The sequence below is a fragment of the Pangasianodon hypophthalmus genome, chromosome 28, assembly GCF_027358585.1.
Source record: "Pangasianodon hypophthalmus isolate fPanHyp1 chromosome 28, fPanHyp1.pri, whole genome shotgun sequence".
NCBI lineage: Eukaryota > Metazoa > Chordata > Actinopteri > Siluriformes > Pangasiidae > Pangasianodon > Pangasianodon hypophthalmus.
Window position 1 is genome coordinate 14957696 of NC_069737.1, and position 18138 is coordinate 14975833.

Here is an 18138-nt window from a genome sequence, read left to right on the forward strand (position 1 = left end):
TTTCATTTCCATTTGAATTCAGTTTTATTGATTCGTATTGAGCTTTTAACAGTAGACATCGTCCCAAAGCAGCTTTACAGAAATCTGGATGTCGATTTAGATTCCTGATGAACAAGCCAGAGTGACAGTGGTGAAGAAATACTCCCCGAGACAACATGAGGAAGAAACCTTGACTCAAAATGGAACCCGTTCTCTTCAGGGTGACACCGAATAATGGGATTATAAATCTACAACTGTATATTATAAAGTCAAAAGGTTTATTAACACACAATTAACTGTGTTGAAAAGATGGTCAGTATATCAGTCATATTCAAGTCCAACATTATGTACAGGTTTAAGCGTGGAAAGTTCCTTGTATTCAGAGTCGGGTTACGCAGGCACTCAAGTTGATGTTTTGTATATATTTAGTTAACGTCTTAATTCTTTGAGTAGAACCGTCCTACATGGGTTTTTACATAGCATCTAGACCACCGCTCTTGAACACAAGCTCTCACATTTAAACCCGAAAGAAATTACAGCTAGAAAATTCAGACTGAAGATGTAGACCGCATCCAGTCTTATTATTTAGCATTTTATTTATTTATATTGTGTCTTCAACGATGAATCGTGTGCACAACTTAATGAAACCATGAGATACTAAATTGAGATCATGAAATCGTAATGTGTACACTGAATATAATGAATTTTTTTCATGTTTTTACTTTGCTATATTTGACTTGTTGAATTAATAAAAATAATGCCAATGTTTTTGTTAATTCACTGCAAAAACAAGCCCACAGTTTGAATGATAAGCTGACCAAGCACTCATCTTCTAACTCGATCCTGTATCATGCAGGAAACGTGCACTTAAGTTCAAATTCACACGTAACTGAGATACTCCTCTCTTTTAGGCAAACTCCGCCCTGCGCCCTGTGTAACTCTTGTGTAACTTCTGGAGTCTATAGTTGCGTCTGAGGTCTGAATAACGCAATAATTTGTGCAATTTCGGTGTTAAAATTTCACACATACCTCAACTCTGAATACAAGCCATTGTGAATAAAAGTCTTGGGTTGAGCACAGGACAGACTTTATGATTAGAGCAGCAGCTCCCCTGTGCACTCTGAAGGCATAGTTAGCATTATCACAATATACAAATGTAGTCTATGAACTCAGACATGTTTACTGTCTATTTACTGTTGCATTGGAACTGCGAGGCTAATAGGCAGGGAAGGCTTATAGCTACCAGAGGCTATAAGCTAACAAAATGGCTAAATTGGCTACATTTGAGTATAAATTTCATTTTAATACTGGCAGGCTGTTATCATACGGCGAAGGTTATAAACTCTATAAAATCAGCACACACTTTACATCATTACCATGATGTGCCAAAATATTCCTACTTGTATACAAACTTTTTTTTTGGAAAACTACAGGACTGAAAGGGGACAAAATGGAGTTTGGGGATACGTCCTATCTCTCAGACTCTGGACTTTTTAGGGGATGTGCTTTTGCATCCTGTCTTTATAGGCTTTGGGATAATTAACAGACACACACACACATTAGATATAGGTGCAGTGAAATCTCTCTTTTACACACACACGGTCTCTGAGTATCTAATAAATTCCTTCTCGGTGATCAGCCTCTGTTTTTGTTGTGTGTCATCCTTTAAATTTATGTAATACTCAGTGTATGTGCTGTGTATAGTGTGTATAGTGTGTGTGTGTGTGTGGTTTTAGTATATTTCCATTTACAGTCACATTCGATGGTTTGTATTGGTGTGTGTGTGTGTGTGTGTGTGTGTGTGAGGTGCCAGTTTGGCTTTTAGCATGTTCAAAGTCCTTTAAATAGTTCCAAGGATTTATGATTGCTCACGCTTAGAAGAAACTAACCAATCACCTTCCTGTAATATGACTAATTAGCATATCTATCCAGGAACTAAAAAGTCCTGTCTTCTTTACATTTTTAAGAAGACGGGTGGAAAAAAAAACCCAAAGACCATTTTCAGGGACCTCCATCGATTTCCTATCATCCTCATTAAATGAGTCCCCAGAGGCCTGAGGGATCGAGTCAACACCACTAAGCAAAAATTACCCAGAAGGCATTGCTACCTGATGCAGTTTCTTTTCCAAAATGGTGGATGAACCTGTTTGTAGGTAAGTTAATGCAGTAAAATATCAACTATGATTCAAATAAAGCTTTTAGGTAGCTGACTTCACCACATGTGACAGCTGAGGTAACTTCATTTTTTTCTCTCATTAGCATGCTAGCAAGCCAGGTACTTAGCATACAGGCTGATATCCATGCTAGATAGTTAACTATATCTAGAAGACTGTATAAGACTGTATTTGCTGTGTTTGATTGTACCTGGAAGTGGACTCACTATGTAATCTATGACTTCTACATGTTTAAAAAAAATTCTCATTTACCTTTAGCAAGACAAGCTAACAGTCTGTGACAAAAAAAGAGACTTCTGCCAAGTTGCTAATTAGCGAAAATTACTCTCATTATGTTGCAAATAGAAGGGAATATTGTTACATGGTTTTATAACAAGAAAATAAATGTTTCATTAAATTAAAATCTTTACAAATGGTACACTAATGATTAGCGTCATTAGTGTACGTCAGGTGTTTTCAGTCAGTGATCTGAAAACACCTGTCAGGTGAATCTTGCTAGCAAGCTAGTAAGAATACCTGCTAGTTAGCATGATACTAAGCTGGGCTTTACCTGTATATTTCTCAGTACAATTGTGTCTAAGTGTGTTTCTGTTTTTAAAATGCCTTTTTAAAAGGATAGTAAGCCAGCTAGAACAAGAACACCAGCTAGTTAGTTAGCTATCTATCAAAGTTCTGATTTGGCTGTGTATCCTCAAAGGATGTAGACCGTACAAATCTTAAAGAAAGATCATGAGGACTATATTGAGTCTGCTAGCAAGGATAAATGCGTTCCAGTTTAAAATTTTGATTCCTTCTACCCACCATACACAAGTATTAGCTCTGTGTGTGTTCTTTTAAATCATGGGAAAACATTAGATTGTGACAAGGTTACTAACATAAAACAGACAAAACAACCTACAAACAGCTCAAGAACAGCTCTCATCAATGTGTGAGTCGATAAGGGAATGTTTTGGAACAAAGATAATGTGTGTGTGTGTGTGTGTGTGTGTGTGAGAAAGAGAGAGAGACAGAGATAGAGAGAGGGAGATGTTTGGATGAGGAAGATGAGATGGCATTTACATTTGGAACTAGATGAAGAAGGAGAGAGTTAAAAACATCATGATCCATGACTGGAGAGAGAGAGAGAGAGAGAGAGAGAGAGAAATAAGAGGCAGAGAGTGCCAAAGAGCTGTAGATCAGGAACAGACAGAGGAGAGAGAGAGAGAGAAGGATATTCTCTCCAACACTCGTTTCTGTGTCTCACCAAATAAGGGCAGATCACCATCCTCAAGGCTCACACACAAACACACACACACCACACACCCACACACGCCACACACACAGGGTGTTAGTTAACCTTCTGTACTGATCCCTGTAATCCTGGTGTCTTGTGTGTTCGGAGTAAAGCACAGGGTCCAAACCCACCTGATTTGGCTCGTCAGCTTTATTCGGTGTTAGCACAATGAGATCGCCAAGACAGCTGGACTCTAGACATGTATCCTAGTGTTTCAGTCATGTAATTTTTATCTTGCGCTCAGGACCGCGTTTTTGGCTTCTCTGGACAATGCAAGCGTAACTAGAGTTAGCTTAAAGATGACTAAAATTTCACACCTTATTTCCAATTTCATACACAACCCTTCCCCGTTATTTTGGAGAGAGATATACCTCCCAGTTGTTCTATAATGTAGCTAGCTGTCTAACATAGCTACGAGGCAGCATGACAAGGACAATCTGCTGCACTGCTGCTTGTTTAGATGTACATAGTGAAGGGTATCAGGGTAGTCGATTACCAGTACGAATGAAAACGAATCTTAATAAAGCACAAACACAATAACATTGATGCAGTCAGTCATGTATTCGGGCCTCAAAATGGCAGCGATTATACAATGTGATGTCACACAAAATGGACAAACATACATATATCACCACCCTTTGAACTTTATGTAATTTGTTTTGTTGTAAATTGTATCTGAAATGAATTGGGTTTGTGTCATGATTTTGCATGTGGAGAAAAGGTTTAGAACTTTGGAAAAAGCCCTGCATTTGGTGGAATGTGGAGAACACTGTGTCCAAGGTGAAGCATGGGGGTGGTAGCATCATGTGGTGGGGATGCTTTTCATCAGCAGAGGCTGGCAAACTGGGCAGGGCTGAGGTTAAGGTGGATTTAAGTTATATTGTTGTAAAAGTTATATAAGTTATATAGTTGTATTATATAATGTAAAACCAGTAAAACTTAGTTTGTTATTTATCAGCTCTACACTGGAAAAAAGTGGTGGATGTTTTTTTTTTTTTTTCGTGCATGAGAACGAAGCGCTTTTCATTCCCAGTGGCTACAAGCATTTAATGCCACTGCTGTGGACAGCAACAGACACCGTTAATGTTGTTCATTGTTGCCATGGCAGCAATGACATCAGTTTCCTGATGGACAAAGGACAAGGAGCTCATCTGCATACGCTGAACTTTCAACTCTGTATTCAATTCTCAAGATTGTTGAAACTTTAAATTTCCTCCAAAAGTTCTGAGTATGTGCAGTAGCCTAGAGGTCCTTCCCCTCAAGTGTCCTCACTTTTGTTTAAAAAAAAAAACACTTCTCTTTTCTCAAGACTAATAACTAACTGTACAGTATAACTTTATACAACTTTACAACTTTATACTTATCCTAACATCTGACATTGTACATTATCAAGGTGATCATAAAAATCACATATTTTCTCTCGACACCATTACTAAAAAAAATAATAATAATGAACGCACCATTTCGTTTTTAAGTCTTTATAAGAGGAACTTAACCAATCCTAGATCAGCACTATTAACTTTAATGTCATGTACAGGAGCTTTAAGCAAAAACAGATCTCAGATCAGTAACATGAACTGATCATTCTAATGTGAAAGACTTTGAGCACTACTGATCTCAGGTCAGTGAAACTTTCTGTTTACTGTCATGTATACAAATTTTAAGCATAATGAAACTGAAGAACTGGATTTCAGATGAGTATAATTAATTATATTAATATATAGGATCTATAATAATTATATGAACTGATCACAGATCTGTAGGATTAATTTATTTATTTTTTTTTAATTTTAGTGTATAGGAGTTTCAAGCATTATGAAAAACAAAAACCTGATCTCAAGACAGTGGCATCAATTGTTTCTCACATTCATCTGACCGTTAAACATTATACAACTTACAGAACTGGTCTCAGGTCAGTAATGTTACCTGGATTTACATGCATTTGAGTCTAATGAAAGCTGAATAACTGACCTCATATCAGTAACATTACAAATGTTTTTTTGCACATATTGGAGTTTTAAGCTTTCTGAGAATTACATCTGGTCTGAATCTGATTGAGAACTGATCTCAGGTCAGTACAACAGGACTACCAGGTCTAAAGGACGAGTAGAAGTGAGGAATAAGGGATGATAAGAATGAAGAGGAGGAAAGAGAGAGAGAGCAAGAGAGAGAGAGAGAGAGAGAGAGAGTTTTAGATGTATGATCTATCCAAATAGCTCGTCCTGGGAGGTGGGGTCTTTTCCTGTTTTAATAGAGCCTAAACACGGGACAGTGCTCCATTCTGCTGGAGGATACACACATACACACACACACACACACACACACACGTACACACATACACACACACTGCAAAGGACATGGCACACTGTGTCATACTGGATGGACCGGCACCGTGGGGCTTCCGGCTGATTGGAGGAAAGGATTTCAACCAACCTCTTACTATTGCCAAGGTGAGCGTGTGTGTGTGTGTGTGTGTTAGCTCAATTAAGTATGTAATAGCCAATTTAAGCTGTAATAACCTAATTGGAAACATTTGAGCCTTTGTGTATATAGTTCAGTGCATGTGTGTGACACACACACACACACACAAGTGACAGCTGCATTAAAGATTTGTTTTAGGAGCTGGAAGTGCACGCTGTCCCTGCAGCAAGTCCAACACTAAGCGTTAGTGTACGAGTGAGTGTGCACTTCAGGAATGCTCACTTCGAACACACACAAATGTTTGGTTATGAACATGACCCAGCCTCTTGGATAGATTTCTTGTAAATGTAAAAGCCAAACTAAATTTAGAGAGTGTGTGTGATGCTAAAAGTTCAGCAGTGAATCATTCATGAGGAAGGCAGTGTTAGGAACACTCACACCTGTTGCTGGAGTGGATTATTGTGGCTCATTTTAACTAAACAGCGCTGATCCATGGGCATTTTAATGGACCTGATGGATTCGTTTAACAAAACTTTCCTGAACAAAGATGTCACAGATTATATTCTGTTTAAAATCTATTTAAAGATAACTGTAAAACTATTTTTTTAAACTAAGAGCTCACCTGAGCATGTCGATTTAAACAATTTTAATACATTCCTATTCTTAAAAAAAAATCCCAGCATGTCTGAATACACAATTTGGAAACACTCCCATGTTTTCCTGCCATACAAGAACTAGCTAGCTTACTAGCTGGCTATCCGGCTAGTAAACTAGCTAACTTTTCACAGGTTTGACAGGAATGATATTTCAGTATCCGAGCCATAGTGGTTTATTTAATAAGAGCCAAATTTTAAAAATATACCACGACAATTATTAGTCAGGAATTCATTAGTCAAGTTAGCTAGCTAGCTAGTTTAACACGGATCGAATCTTTATATATTTATTACTACACATGAATATACGATTTGGAAACACCCTCGTGTCGTCCTGGCATCCTGAAATATCTTAGCTAGCTAAAATATACCACAGCGAGGTGAGATTTATAAAATTCAAACGCTAACTGTAATAGGAAACTAGTAAGTATGCGATTTGAGACACAATGCTAGTTTGTTTAGCGGAAGGAGATGGACATGGAAATTTGTCTTTTTTTTTTGCTGAACTACGCTATTGCAGCATTTCAGGATAGTGAAAATTATTTTAAATGTGGCTTATATGAATGTGACCCACAGTAATCAATCGTAAAATATCAAGGTAATGGAATAGTGGCTTATTTGGTGGTGAGGCCAAAAAGCTTTTTGCTCAAAAAAGACACCAGGAAGTCAAGAAACGCCATTGGATATCACTTGGCATAAATGGAACTTGCAGGGCATGATGGGAATACAGGCAGGCTCTTGGCGAGCGAGACCACACTGTATTGGAAATTAACAATTATTAAACAAAAAACATTGTTAGAAAAGACTTCCTAGAGGAAGTCCTAGAGCGTCAAGAAATTACCTTCTTGTAAACTAGACATGAATTCCCACGTTCGGAATTGATGATATGTACGAATTAGCTAGCTAGGGCCAAGAGTCCCAAATACACTAACCGTCCACTTTAATAGGACATCTGCTCATTTGTGCTTATGTCTGTATTTTCAAAGTGTAGTATAAGTATAGATTTTCATACAGTAATAAGAAGGTCTAGGAAAATGTCAATGAAAGCAATATTTAAAAAATAAACAGACTAGCACGCAATTTAAAAATGCAAAAAATGATCTATTAAAAAACTAGAGAAAGAAAATTGTTCTTTAAACATGTTGATACTAGGATATTTGATACCATTGATGGTATTCTTGATACGATTCTTCCATACTTGCTATAAAAGTCTCAAAGAATTCAGACTGTTTTCATGCTTTCCATCTTTCCATGACTAGACCAGAATGGTGTGGGTGTGGGTGTGTGTGTGTGTGTGTAAGCATCTGCTGAAGTGGTTCCTCCACAGATGGACAGTTGGACATCGCAGTGTTTTCACGTGAAGTTTCCCAGCTGTAGTTCTGCTCTAATGAGCTTTGGCTCTCGGCGCGATTGCTCCACTCATCCTGCGTTACAGACGGCCATGTTTGGTCAAAAAGTCCTCCGTCTCTCTCTCTTTCTCTCTCTCTCTCGCTCTCTCTCTGTTTCTCTTTCTCACTGTCTTTCTTTCTCTCTCTCTGTCTGTCTCTTTCTCTCTCTGTCTGTCTCTTTCTCACACAGTGACGAGAGCATTTTCCAAACTGATTCTCTGTATGTAGCCTATTTACAGAACAAGGTGTGATTTGGGACATGCCCTCATCATGATGGTGTTTATGAGACCTATATAGTACTGAATAGGTTGTGGTTTGGGACGTGTCCACAGTGCCCTGATGATAAAGGCCTTCATGTGGCCTATTTAGGGGATAAAGTGTGATTTGGGACACATCCACATATTTGATCTTGTGCAAGTGCTAATTAGATCAAGAGGCATAACTAAATGAGATGCAGGTCTAACTGGTCAGATGTTTCTCTCTAGATGTTTCTAGAGTGTGTGGTTTGGGACATGTCCATAGTGGACTGATGAGAAACATGTGAAACATTCATAGTGGTGTTTGTGGCCTATATAGTGAATAAGGTGTGATTTGGTACACAAGCGCATTCATGAAAGTGTTATAGTGAATAGGTACTGCTAAAGATTTTGCTAAGTCTAAAGCCACATTGCTTTTGTAAATTCTCCCTGATTAAAGGAAAAAAAACAATATATATATCTCTTTTTTAGGATCACATTATAGTATCAGGCATTTAAATTTTCTATAAAATATGTTTTTACTGCCTCTAAAATGTTTTTAATGTTGTTAGCATTCCATAACTAGTTTTAGCTTAGCGCTAATGCTTCAGAAAGTTTGTTATTCTATTCTATTCTATTTATTTCTATTATTAATTAATGTGTAAGTTAAAGATTTAGTTTGTCTTTTAGTAAAGATTTCTAAAGAAATTGCTCAGTTCGCACAATTAACACTGTTAGCTAGCATACTGGACGATTAGCATCTGTCAGCTATGCTAATGAGCAGTGATTCTGGACATTTCTGTCAGCCAAGACAACTGGGTTTTTTGTTTTGGTTTTTTTTTTCCACAAGTGCTGTGTGATTTCTCTTTTTGTTAAACTGTATTGTTAAAATAATAACATAAATGTCACATTCTCATCAACTCCTCTCATCAAATTCCTCATCTCTCTTGGTGATATCAGCTTGCTAACTAGCTCTGGTGCAGTTAATCTAGTTATATCTGAATCTAAAGGCTTAAAGGGTCTTCATTTCATGCATGTACTGCAGTTTCTCAGTCTTACAGTCTTATTAAAGTCTGTTTTATCTGTGACATTTTATACAGTATATCAGTCCCTTGAGTTTTGGCTATATTTGCTATTCATAGCAGTCAGTAAACGCCCCCTGTGAGAACCTCCATGTGTTTCCTCGAGTTCACACGAGGTCTCAGAGGAGGATGGAGAGATTCCCTTTTTTTTCTGCAGACATTACTTCACATGCTTAGTGCCTTTTGATAAATATTTAGTTATTCATCCTTGCTTAATTCCTCAGAACTATTTGTAGTCATGCTGCCTTCATATGTTTGTCAGTTGATCAGATTTATAGCCGTACTTATGCATTAAATCTATTTTGGTATCTTCCTAAAACTTCCCTTTATCATAAAAATCTAAACAATATAACCATCATTTAGATATGTAAGGCTAATTGGTGATGAGTATAAATAAGTTGTATTTTTTTTCTTATAAAAATAAGTACAATGGATCACTGAAACCATTCGTTTGACCGCCATTTTGAAACTCATGCTAACAGCTAAAACGTTGGTATCAACTCGTATGTTTATGATCATTCAGAAAACAAACGCAGATGAAAGTAGCATCGTGTTGTTAATAAGCTAGCTTCCCATCTAGTGAATGTGTGTTCTACATATAGTCGAGTTTCATTTTAAAAATATTGTGCCGATTGGTCAGAAGGTGTTGATTCATTTTCTGTAACAGCAGCTGAAAAATCGAATGTTTATATTAATGCGCTCATTCTAATAAGTTATCGTTTCTATAGTAACAGCTCATTCACAGGGACTTGTATGTTGGTTGCTTCACGTAAACAAATTTAAAAAGTGTGTACTCGTTGATGTGTTGATGTTTTCTGTAAGGAAATGTTTAGTGTCAGCACTGTAAAAGCTCTAACTCTAAGTACAGAGGAGTTTACGCTTTGTCAGTAACATGACAAAGGGAACAAAGGGTTTATAGCTGCTAGGACATTCCACAACATTAAATGTAACTATGAACGGATAAAAAAGTATGACGTGTCTTCCTCCAATAAGCAAGAAATTGTAGTCGCTGTGGTATAAGTGGAATAAAGCACTGCAGGATGTGCTGTTATGGGAAAGTAATCAACTTCAGGGTGGTAACAGTAACTCCACTTCATCACACCACTGTGTCATTGATTATTTTATTATTACGGCACAACAAGGTGTGTTTTATTCCCCTGTGGAGAAAAAACAAATGATCTCCGATCAGATTTACTTTGATCAACTTGTGTGTGAATCTGAATTTTTAAGATCAAGCTGTAGTGAGAGCTGTGTATCAGTGCATGATGTGAGGAAATCATGAACCAGCCCAGCGATATTAATAAACCAGAGCAGAGGAAGCCCCAATCTGCAGGAGTAGTGAATAATGGGCTCTAAAGCAAAATCGCATGTGTCTTTTAACAGGTTAATGCTATACGTGCCTGTGTGCTTAAATCACATAATGCAGTGCACATGCATGTGAAGCGAGAGCAGATATCAGCACGCTCGCAGGGTTCGTCTGGAGATTGTTATCCTGTTTACTGTGGAAAAAACAGTTTACACAAGTGCACATACCAGCAATGACAAGAATCCACACACACACACACACACACACACACACACACACACACACACTGCTTGTCCCATACACACATACTCTGGCTCAGTCTGCTCTCTAAGACTCATACACAGGAGCCAGCAGTTTGTTTGTTTTTTTTAAGATTTTTAACTACTTTAGAGAATTTTTTTTTTTTACTAATGAAGCACGTAAACACCATTATACTAATAATGATGACCTCCAAACACAACTGCTCAAGTACAAGCTGGTACACAATCCAAACTTGGCTCATGCCATTAACCATGACTATAAATGGATAAAAGGTCGTTCTTTAATAAATAAAAATGTTTAGCTTTGGAAAATTGCTGTGGTATAAATGGAATTAAAAAACTGTGCTTCATTACAGCATAACATCATTGATTATTTTCCTCTAACAGCACACCCTAAGTGTTTTATTCCTTATATAGTCCTTACTCTCACCTGATAATGTCAGGTATCAAGCGACAGCAAGTCTTTGGTTAACATTTCAGCTATGATCTTCTTGGTTTTTATTTTTGGCTTGACGTGTTTAAACGTGAGGTGACTGCACTGTGCTGAATTTTGATTTGTTCTTTGTTTGCTTCCACATCCTTGCCTGGATCTAATTCAGAAAAAAAATCATTTAGCATCCGTGCAAGCTCATTAACATGTCTAATAAACACGAGAGCAAGTTCACATCCTTGGTTTATGTGTGTATTTGAGAAGGCAGTGGGATTAGGGAAGGAATAGCCCACGCTAATGATGGCAATTCCGGCAATTTCCAGTGAGTCAGATCATTTGGCTCAGCTCACCAATAACAGCTGACTCATTCATTTCCCTCCTTAACATTTTTTTCCTAAACCAGATAAAGTTTGTGATATTTTACACCTTATTATTGTTCTTCTTTGCGTAACTATGTCATCTCTCAATGTTCACCTCAATGAATTGACTCATTTTCGAGCAACACATCTCTGTTTCGAGCAGGATGTTATCCAAAATGTGTGAAGTTAATACTCTATAGTGAGTATTAATACTTAAAAATATTTATTATCTCTGCGCAGATATCTCCAGGCAGCAAGGCCTCCACTGTAGACCTCTCTCCTGGTGACATTATCCTGGCTATAGATGGCATTTCCACCAGCGACATGATGCACTGTGAAGCTCAGAGTCGCATAAAACAGGCCACACGACAGCTCAGCTTAACCATCCAGAGGTCAGAGGTCATGATACAAATAACCACTTTGTGTCATGGAAAGAAACAAATCAGTGGACCAATTATCTCTTTTTGTTACAGGCCAGAAACCAAACTGTGGTCACCTCGAATAAGAGAAGATGGCAGAGCGCATCCGTTTAAAATGAACCTGGAGGCAGAGAGACAAGTCAGTGCAATGCTAATAACCAAACGTACTGTGTATGTATTAGCATTACTCTCTATGTTCTACTCAACAATGATGAGAGTCTTTAATTTTCTACGTCAGGAGTACAGGCCAATCGGCACAGGTCATAACCGGCGGGCCACGCCCTTTGTGGCAGCGGCCAACATTGACGACAAGCGACAGGTGGTCAGCACTGCATACAACTCTCCCATTGGTCTTTATTCTTCAGGCAATATCCAGGACGCCTTACATGGTCAGCTCAGGGGCCTATTACAGAGCAAGCCGGAGAGGTGAGTGCAGAAGGAGGCTTTTCAGGTCTGAGCTTTTGCTTGCCGGTGTGTGATGCAGGTCGTCTCGGGGACACACGGTCCATCATGTGGATCACATTAGAACCACAGATATATGAGGTGTGTTAAAGAATGAAGGCTTACAGAACAGCACAGGAATGAATGTCTTCTGAGTGGATTATTTGGTGACGATATGTCTGTTAGAGTCAGGTGAACTGTATCACAAAGGAATGCACATATGCACACACACACACACACATGCACGCTGCGTGACCCAGAACAAAACATATGCACAGTTCAGCTCAACACAAAACAGAGGACCTTGACATAAAGGATGATGATGATGATAATGATGATGATAAGTGTGTGTCTCTGTGTGTGTATATGTGTATGTGTGTGTGTGTGTGTGTGTGTGTGTGTGTGTGTGTGTGTGTGTGTAGTCCCAGGACACTCACGTCTATAGAAGAATCAGATGTGTACCGCATGCTGCAGAAGGAAGAGAGAGAGAAGGAGCCTCATGAACCCCGACAATCAGGATCCTTCAAAGCCTTACAGGACTACATCAACAATGAGGGTACGACACACACACACACACACACACACACACTTACATTCACTCGCTACAACAGTCCATTATCATCTCGATTGATGGAAGTTTCTCTGATTTCCAGGAACGCTTCCACTCGTGACGAAGACAGTGCAAGCACCCACCACTAAGCCACTCTCACCTGGAGGAAACCTGCACAAACTGCCCATGTGTGACAAGTGTGGTAACGGCATAGTGTGAGTGTGTCGGAGGAAACTACAGCTTGGAGGATTATCCAGAAATCATGTTGTGCTTTAACTGTCAGAAATATAACAACTTATAAAATACAGATAACACAATGATACTTTATATGGTTTCTCTGTGAAAAACCCGATACGTACATCTATTTTATAATCTATACACAAAGTCGGTGTATCCTGCAACAATAGTGTCATAATATTAATGTGTATTACATCAAGCAGCATCCAAACTAGGTTGTTATAAAGGTTATAAAGGTTGTTATAGGTGAAGTGTAACGTGCTGGAGAATGAGGAAGGATGCAAGTGCGTATACTCAGCATGGGTTTTATTTGGGCAAATCCAAGAATCGTAGTGAGTATCTATATCCACACACTCAAATGAGCATGATTCAAAATCAGTAATGATAATATGGTAATGCTCCGGAAAACTGGAATAAATGTGGAAAACAAAGTAAGGCTCAGAACTGCATGATACAATTGACATGACTTTGAAAGGATACTAAGATACAGCATGGTATAAATAGACAAAACTAATCAAGGACACAGAACAGGTGAACACATTAGGGCAACGAACCAATGACAGGACGGGGTGCGGAAACAGGACTAGAACCATAGCAAAGGCACATGAGAAAAAATAAACAAAAGCACATGGAGAACAAGTTAGTTACGTTCATCATTCAGAAAGGGAGATGCAAAATTTTGCACTGATAATATTTTCATTTTTCCACTGTTCGTATCTTAACACCATTTTGTTAAGAATATCAGGGACACATAAAACATTAAATGTCTTGTATAAATAAATGTTCTTTGTTTTTCTCTCTTTCTGTCTCTCTCTCTCTCAGTGGGATGGTGGTGAAAGTTCATGATAAGTTTCGGCACCCTGGCTGTTTCGTCTGCTCGGACTGTGAGGAGAACCTGAAGCAAAAAGGCTACTATTTCATAGATGATGAGATCTACTGCGAAACTCATGCACATGCTCGTGCAAAACCTCCTGAAAGTCCAGACCTTTAGATATTACACGCACATACACACGCACTTACATCCGAATATTATAAAACTATAATAAAAAACTATAGTCACTTACAGTTGCACTCACCTAGAGATACACATACATGATCAGCAGGGTGATTTATTGAGGAAACACAGCAAGATATTGATTGTATGGAATGTCAGTTTATTTGTGGGTTTTGAAATGTGTTTACACTGTGCTTTACACATACTGTAGGAATAAGCTATTGTGGCTAAATATTTCAATAAAATGAAATTTACAACTGTGTGATTATCATCCTGGTCTCACCTCTCTCTGGCATGTATATGCATGTGAAGCTGCTAATTTTAAAAAGTAGATTTTCTATTAGAATTTGACAGAAATTTGTCTCATTTGCATTACAGTAAAAGCAAATAGTCACCAATTAGCATAATTTAAATAATATACTATTTGCTAGCTAATGGATTATATTGAGTAGACTATTAAAGACTATTGCGCTTTAAATATCTTTCCATGGATAAATTGTTTATGCTAGATAAAAGGACTATTTCTTTCTCCCAATGACAATTTATTTGAGGAATAAAATCTAAAGTGTGTGCAAGAATCATCAGAAACTCTCTTTCATGACTGTCTGACTGTTAATAAGTGCTGACAATGGAGACTCCTTCCATAAATGCAAGTCCCTGAGCATGAGCTGTTATAAAACCAATAACTAGAATTAGCAAGAGCGTATTAATATAAATCTGTGATTTGCCTCCCATCCGAATTACTGCCCGGGATACACAGTTATGGAAAATTAATCAGCAGATCAATCAGGACTGCCTTTAAATTACACTGACACATTAGGAAGTAATCTCTATGCTAATGATGGTATAAAACTGTTACTGAGCTACTAGCTTCAGTGTGTTAGCAACATTAGCATTTTTCAATACACCTGACCATTAAGATTTTCATAATGAATTCTTTCTCTAGGCTGTGAAATTAATAACTTGTGTGGCAGAATTCTCCTAATTCTAGAAAGCTTTATGATTAGCAGAATTAGCAGGCAGCCATTTTGTGCAAAGACAATCAAACAGTCAACTGGAAAATGGCAATTCAGTTACAGTTATATCTTTTGATAAATGTGTTGTGATTAGCCAAACTTTTACCTTAATTAACTTTATAATATAAAGAAATATTTCCTCCTCTTTCCCCTCTTATATAAGGGTACTTAACTGTACCTTTGTAGCTATAAAAAGTATAAATATGACTGAAATATTAGGGTAAAGAATAGTTATTTTCATGTGAGAATGTGAGTGTACCTTTAAAATTCGTTTAAGGAACATAACTGGGGACCTTATGGTATATATGAAGGGTACATTTACACTATTTATGTCTTAGTAAACACATACGGTGTTTATAGAAACCTGGTTTATTGAGAAATCGGTTTTAAAAAGATTATAAAATTAATGCGCGTTCTCGCGGCTCAGGCGCGCCACCGTACGTTTGTTACCACAGCAACAGGCTGAGGAGAACTTACCAATTTATTATTTTGTTTTCGGTAAAACCGTTAAATATTGCCTGAATATTTCGATAAAACGTCTTTATAATTGAGTTCTTTTGGGCATTCGTCGTTGAAAATAAAGAAGAGCATCGATAAAAAAATAAACTGGCTAATTAAGGTAAAAATTTACGTTTTTAACCGCCAACTATCAAAGAAAAAGGCTAGGCTAACATTTAGGGAAATGCAAAGCTAAACCCAGCATCATAAATTAACTTTCAAAAAAAAAATTCACATACAAAATACATGATAGTATACATTATTGTCCAAACTAAAACCTTTTATAAAATGTATTAGCTAATTATATTGCAAACAATTAATTGAATACAGGGAGTTGTATCTATTATTTCTAATGAGATGGAATATGAATGTGGGTGCCAAAACTTTTGCAGACCACTTATAAAGAAGAAGAAGAAAAAAAAAAGGTTGCTGAAATGATCTAGTTAATATGACTTTACATTGAGAAACGCTAATTATATTTCTTTCTAGGGCTCTCTGTTCCACAGATCACAGATTTTTAAGTGATCCACTGAACAGTTGATCCTCGAGTCATCGCAGATTACCCAGCAGAGAGAAGATGGATAAAGCCTCCCCACAGAAAGCTTCTGGTGGAGATGTTTTACACCAGAAATCTCAGACTATTGCTGAGCTGGAAAAGCTGGTGAACCGTCTGCAGAACGCCCTGGTGTCTCTCGAGGAGGAGAATTTGAACTCGAATAAGAAATTAAAAGCAATCCAAGGTCAATACTATGATCTCATAGCCAAGTGCAACGAAGATGAGACGTATTTGGACAACTGTGGCGAGTTGGAGAAAGAGAAACCGGAAGTGGTGAAAGACCAGGAAGTGGAGGAGAGGAAAAGCAAGGAGTTCAACATGAGGGAATATGAAGATATCAGGAAATGCAATGAGTCTTTGGACTGGAGGAACAGGCATCTGGTCAAGGAAGACAATATCTTAAAACACGATCATTTGGAGAAACAGCAGCTTGTAGACGAGGTGGTCCTGCTCCAAGAAGAACTGACCCATCTAAAAGAGGAACATCGAAAGGCTAAACTCATGCAAACTGATGACCAGAAACCGTTCTCGGACTCAACTCTGGAGGACACGAGTCCTGATATTGCGGTCTGGTTGCAGAAGGAGAACAGGGCGCTGAGGGAGAGACTGGAGAAGAGCTACTTGGTGTCCATAAAGGCCCTGAGAAGAGTGGAGAACTTGAAGGAGCAGCAGGCTGAACTGGAGCGTTGCCTCTTCACCCTCCAGACCGAGAAGTTCCTTCTGCAGGATGAAGTGAGGAAGCTCCACCGAGAGTACCTCCACCTCAGTAAGAGTGTGAAGCTGCAGCTGAGGGAAGGAACCACGTCCCTCCCAGCAGAAAGGGATGTTTTTAGTTTGACTAAAAACCCAGGAGGATCTACACACCATAGTCCTCCACAGAGAGCTGGGACCTTTGGGTAAGACTCACAAAACCGTGGCATTAAAGGCATGTCCTGTCAATAATGTGATTTTTGTTCCCTCTAGAGGTTGTGGATTAAACTGCAACCTGACCTGTGTGTTATATACTGCATGTATATCATATGTACATATAGTGCTCTTGAATTCTCAAATCTGATTGGTCAGAAGGTGTTGATTAATTTTCTATAGCAGCAGCTCTGACAGTAGTGTTTAGCTTTGGGTAAGTTTATATTAATGCGCTTATTTTAATACGTTATCGTTTCTATAGTAACAGCTCTACAGTCTACATAATCTAATCTAATGCTAATAATAAACCATCTTAACCTTTTTAGCATTAGTGAAAGTTTATTCTAATGACTAATGACTGACCAAATGTTTTTTTATTTTATCACTGTTTTTCACAGAGCAGCGGATGACCGAGCAGAAAAGGATTCAGTTTGAGAAGCAACCACAAGTTGGAATCGAAATTTCTGAATGAATCAAATTATTTGAAATAGAAATAGTTTCTGCTGAAAATTATTTAGTACATTTAGATTAAAGATCCACTTTCACTGAACATACATTACTCTTTTCGTGGTTCTGTTCTATGAAATAAAAAAAAATCCCTCATTTCTTTATGTATGTATCACTCGTGAAATCTGTTTCTTTCTGATCTACACACTTTTGTCCTGAGGCAATAAGAAATATTGGGAGACATGGATTCAGGGGTTAAAACTGCATAATAATCAGATAGATAGATTTATCAGATAGGAAAGATTTTAATTTAGTTCTAGTGATTATTTAAAAAATAGATTACAAAAGGAACACAGTAAAACGTCAGTAGAAAATGACCCATTAGAAATCCTCATAAATCAAAAATAAAGTTTAAAAAAAATGACTACACTAAATGATGAAATTCGTAATAAGACTTTTATTCACCTAATTATTATTCATTAGTTTTTGGCATCTTTTGTAATATTCATTAATATG

At 37.7% G+C, this 18138-nt stretch overlaps 2 protein-coding genes across 4 annotated transcripts; both read left to right on the top strand.

Moving 5' to 3' along the window:
- Nucleotides 1-1898: 1898 nt before the first annotated feature.
- On the top strand, nucleotides 1899-14464 carry pdlim3a (PDZ and LIM domain 3a). Of its 2 annotated transcripts, none has more exons than XM_034301169.2 (7): nucleotides 1899-2132; nucleotides 11802-11953; nucleotides 12035-12119; nucleotides 12219-12406; nucleotides 12844-12977; nucleotides 13075-13186; nucleotides 14031-14464. In XM_034301169.2, the coding sequence occupies exons 2-7, from the start codon at nucleotides 11886-11888 to the stop codon at nucleotides 14197-14199; spliced, it is 756 nt and encodes a 251-aa protein (XP_034157060.1). In that variant the 5' UTR covers nucleotides 1899-2132; nucleotides 11802-11885; the 3' UTR covers nucleotides 14200-14464. The 2 variants fall into 2 exon arrangements, with proteins under 2 accessions (XP_034157060.1, XP_026803407.1); XM_026947606.3 differs by lacking the exon at nucleotides 1899-2132 and adding an exon at nucleotides 5684-5876.
- A 529-nt stretch (nucleotides 14465-14993) lies between these two features.
- On the top strand, nucleotides 14994-17786 carry si:dkey-256e7.8 (uncharacterized). 2 transcript variants are annotated; one of them, XM_026947711.3, is made up of 3 exons: nucleotides 14994-15837; nucleotides 16206-17168; nucleotides 17579-17786. In XM_026947711.3, exons 2-3 carry the CDS (start codon nucleotides 16294-16296, stop codon nucleotides 17583-17585), a joined length of 882 nt encoding a protein of 293 aa, XP_026803512.1. In that variant the 5' UTR covers nucleotides 14994-15837; nucleotides 16206-16293; the 3' UTR covers nucleotides 17586-17786. The 2 variants fall into 2 exon arrangements, with proteins under 2 accessions (XP_026803512.1, XP_026803510.1); XM_026947709.3 differs by having other exon boundaries at nucleotides 14999-15837; nucleotides 17574-17786.
- The last annotated feature ends 352 nt before the right edge of the window (nucleotides 17787-18138 follow it).

What these genes read in the sequence shown, in the direction of transcription:
- pdlim3a (XM_026947606.3), top strand. Translation starts at nt 5,784, where the DNA reads ATGGCACACTGTGTCATACTGGATGGACCGGCACCGTGGGGCTTCCGG. An exon ending in GGACTACATCAACAATGAGG is followed by an intron (nt 12,978 to 13,074) that starts GTACGACACACA and finishes TCTGATTTCCAG; the next exon opens with GAACGCTTCCACTCGTGACG. An exon ending in AAGTGTGGTAACGGCATAGT is followed by an intron (nt 13,187 to 14,030) that starts GTGAGTGTGTCG and finishes TCTCTCTCTCAG; the next exon opens with TGGGATGGTGGTGAAAGTTC.
- si:dkey-256e7.8 (XM_026947709.3), top strand. Translation starts at nt 16,294, where the DNA reads ATGGATAAAGCCTCCCCACAGAAAGCTTCTGGTGGAGATGTTTTACAC. An exon ending in CAGAGAGCTGGGACCTTTGG is followed by an intron (nt 17,169 to 17,573) that starts GTAAGACTCACA and finishes TGTTTTTCACAG; the next exon opens with AGCAGCGGATGACCGAGCAG.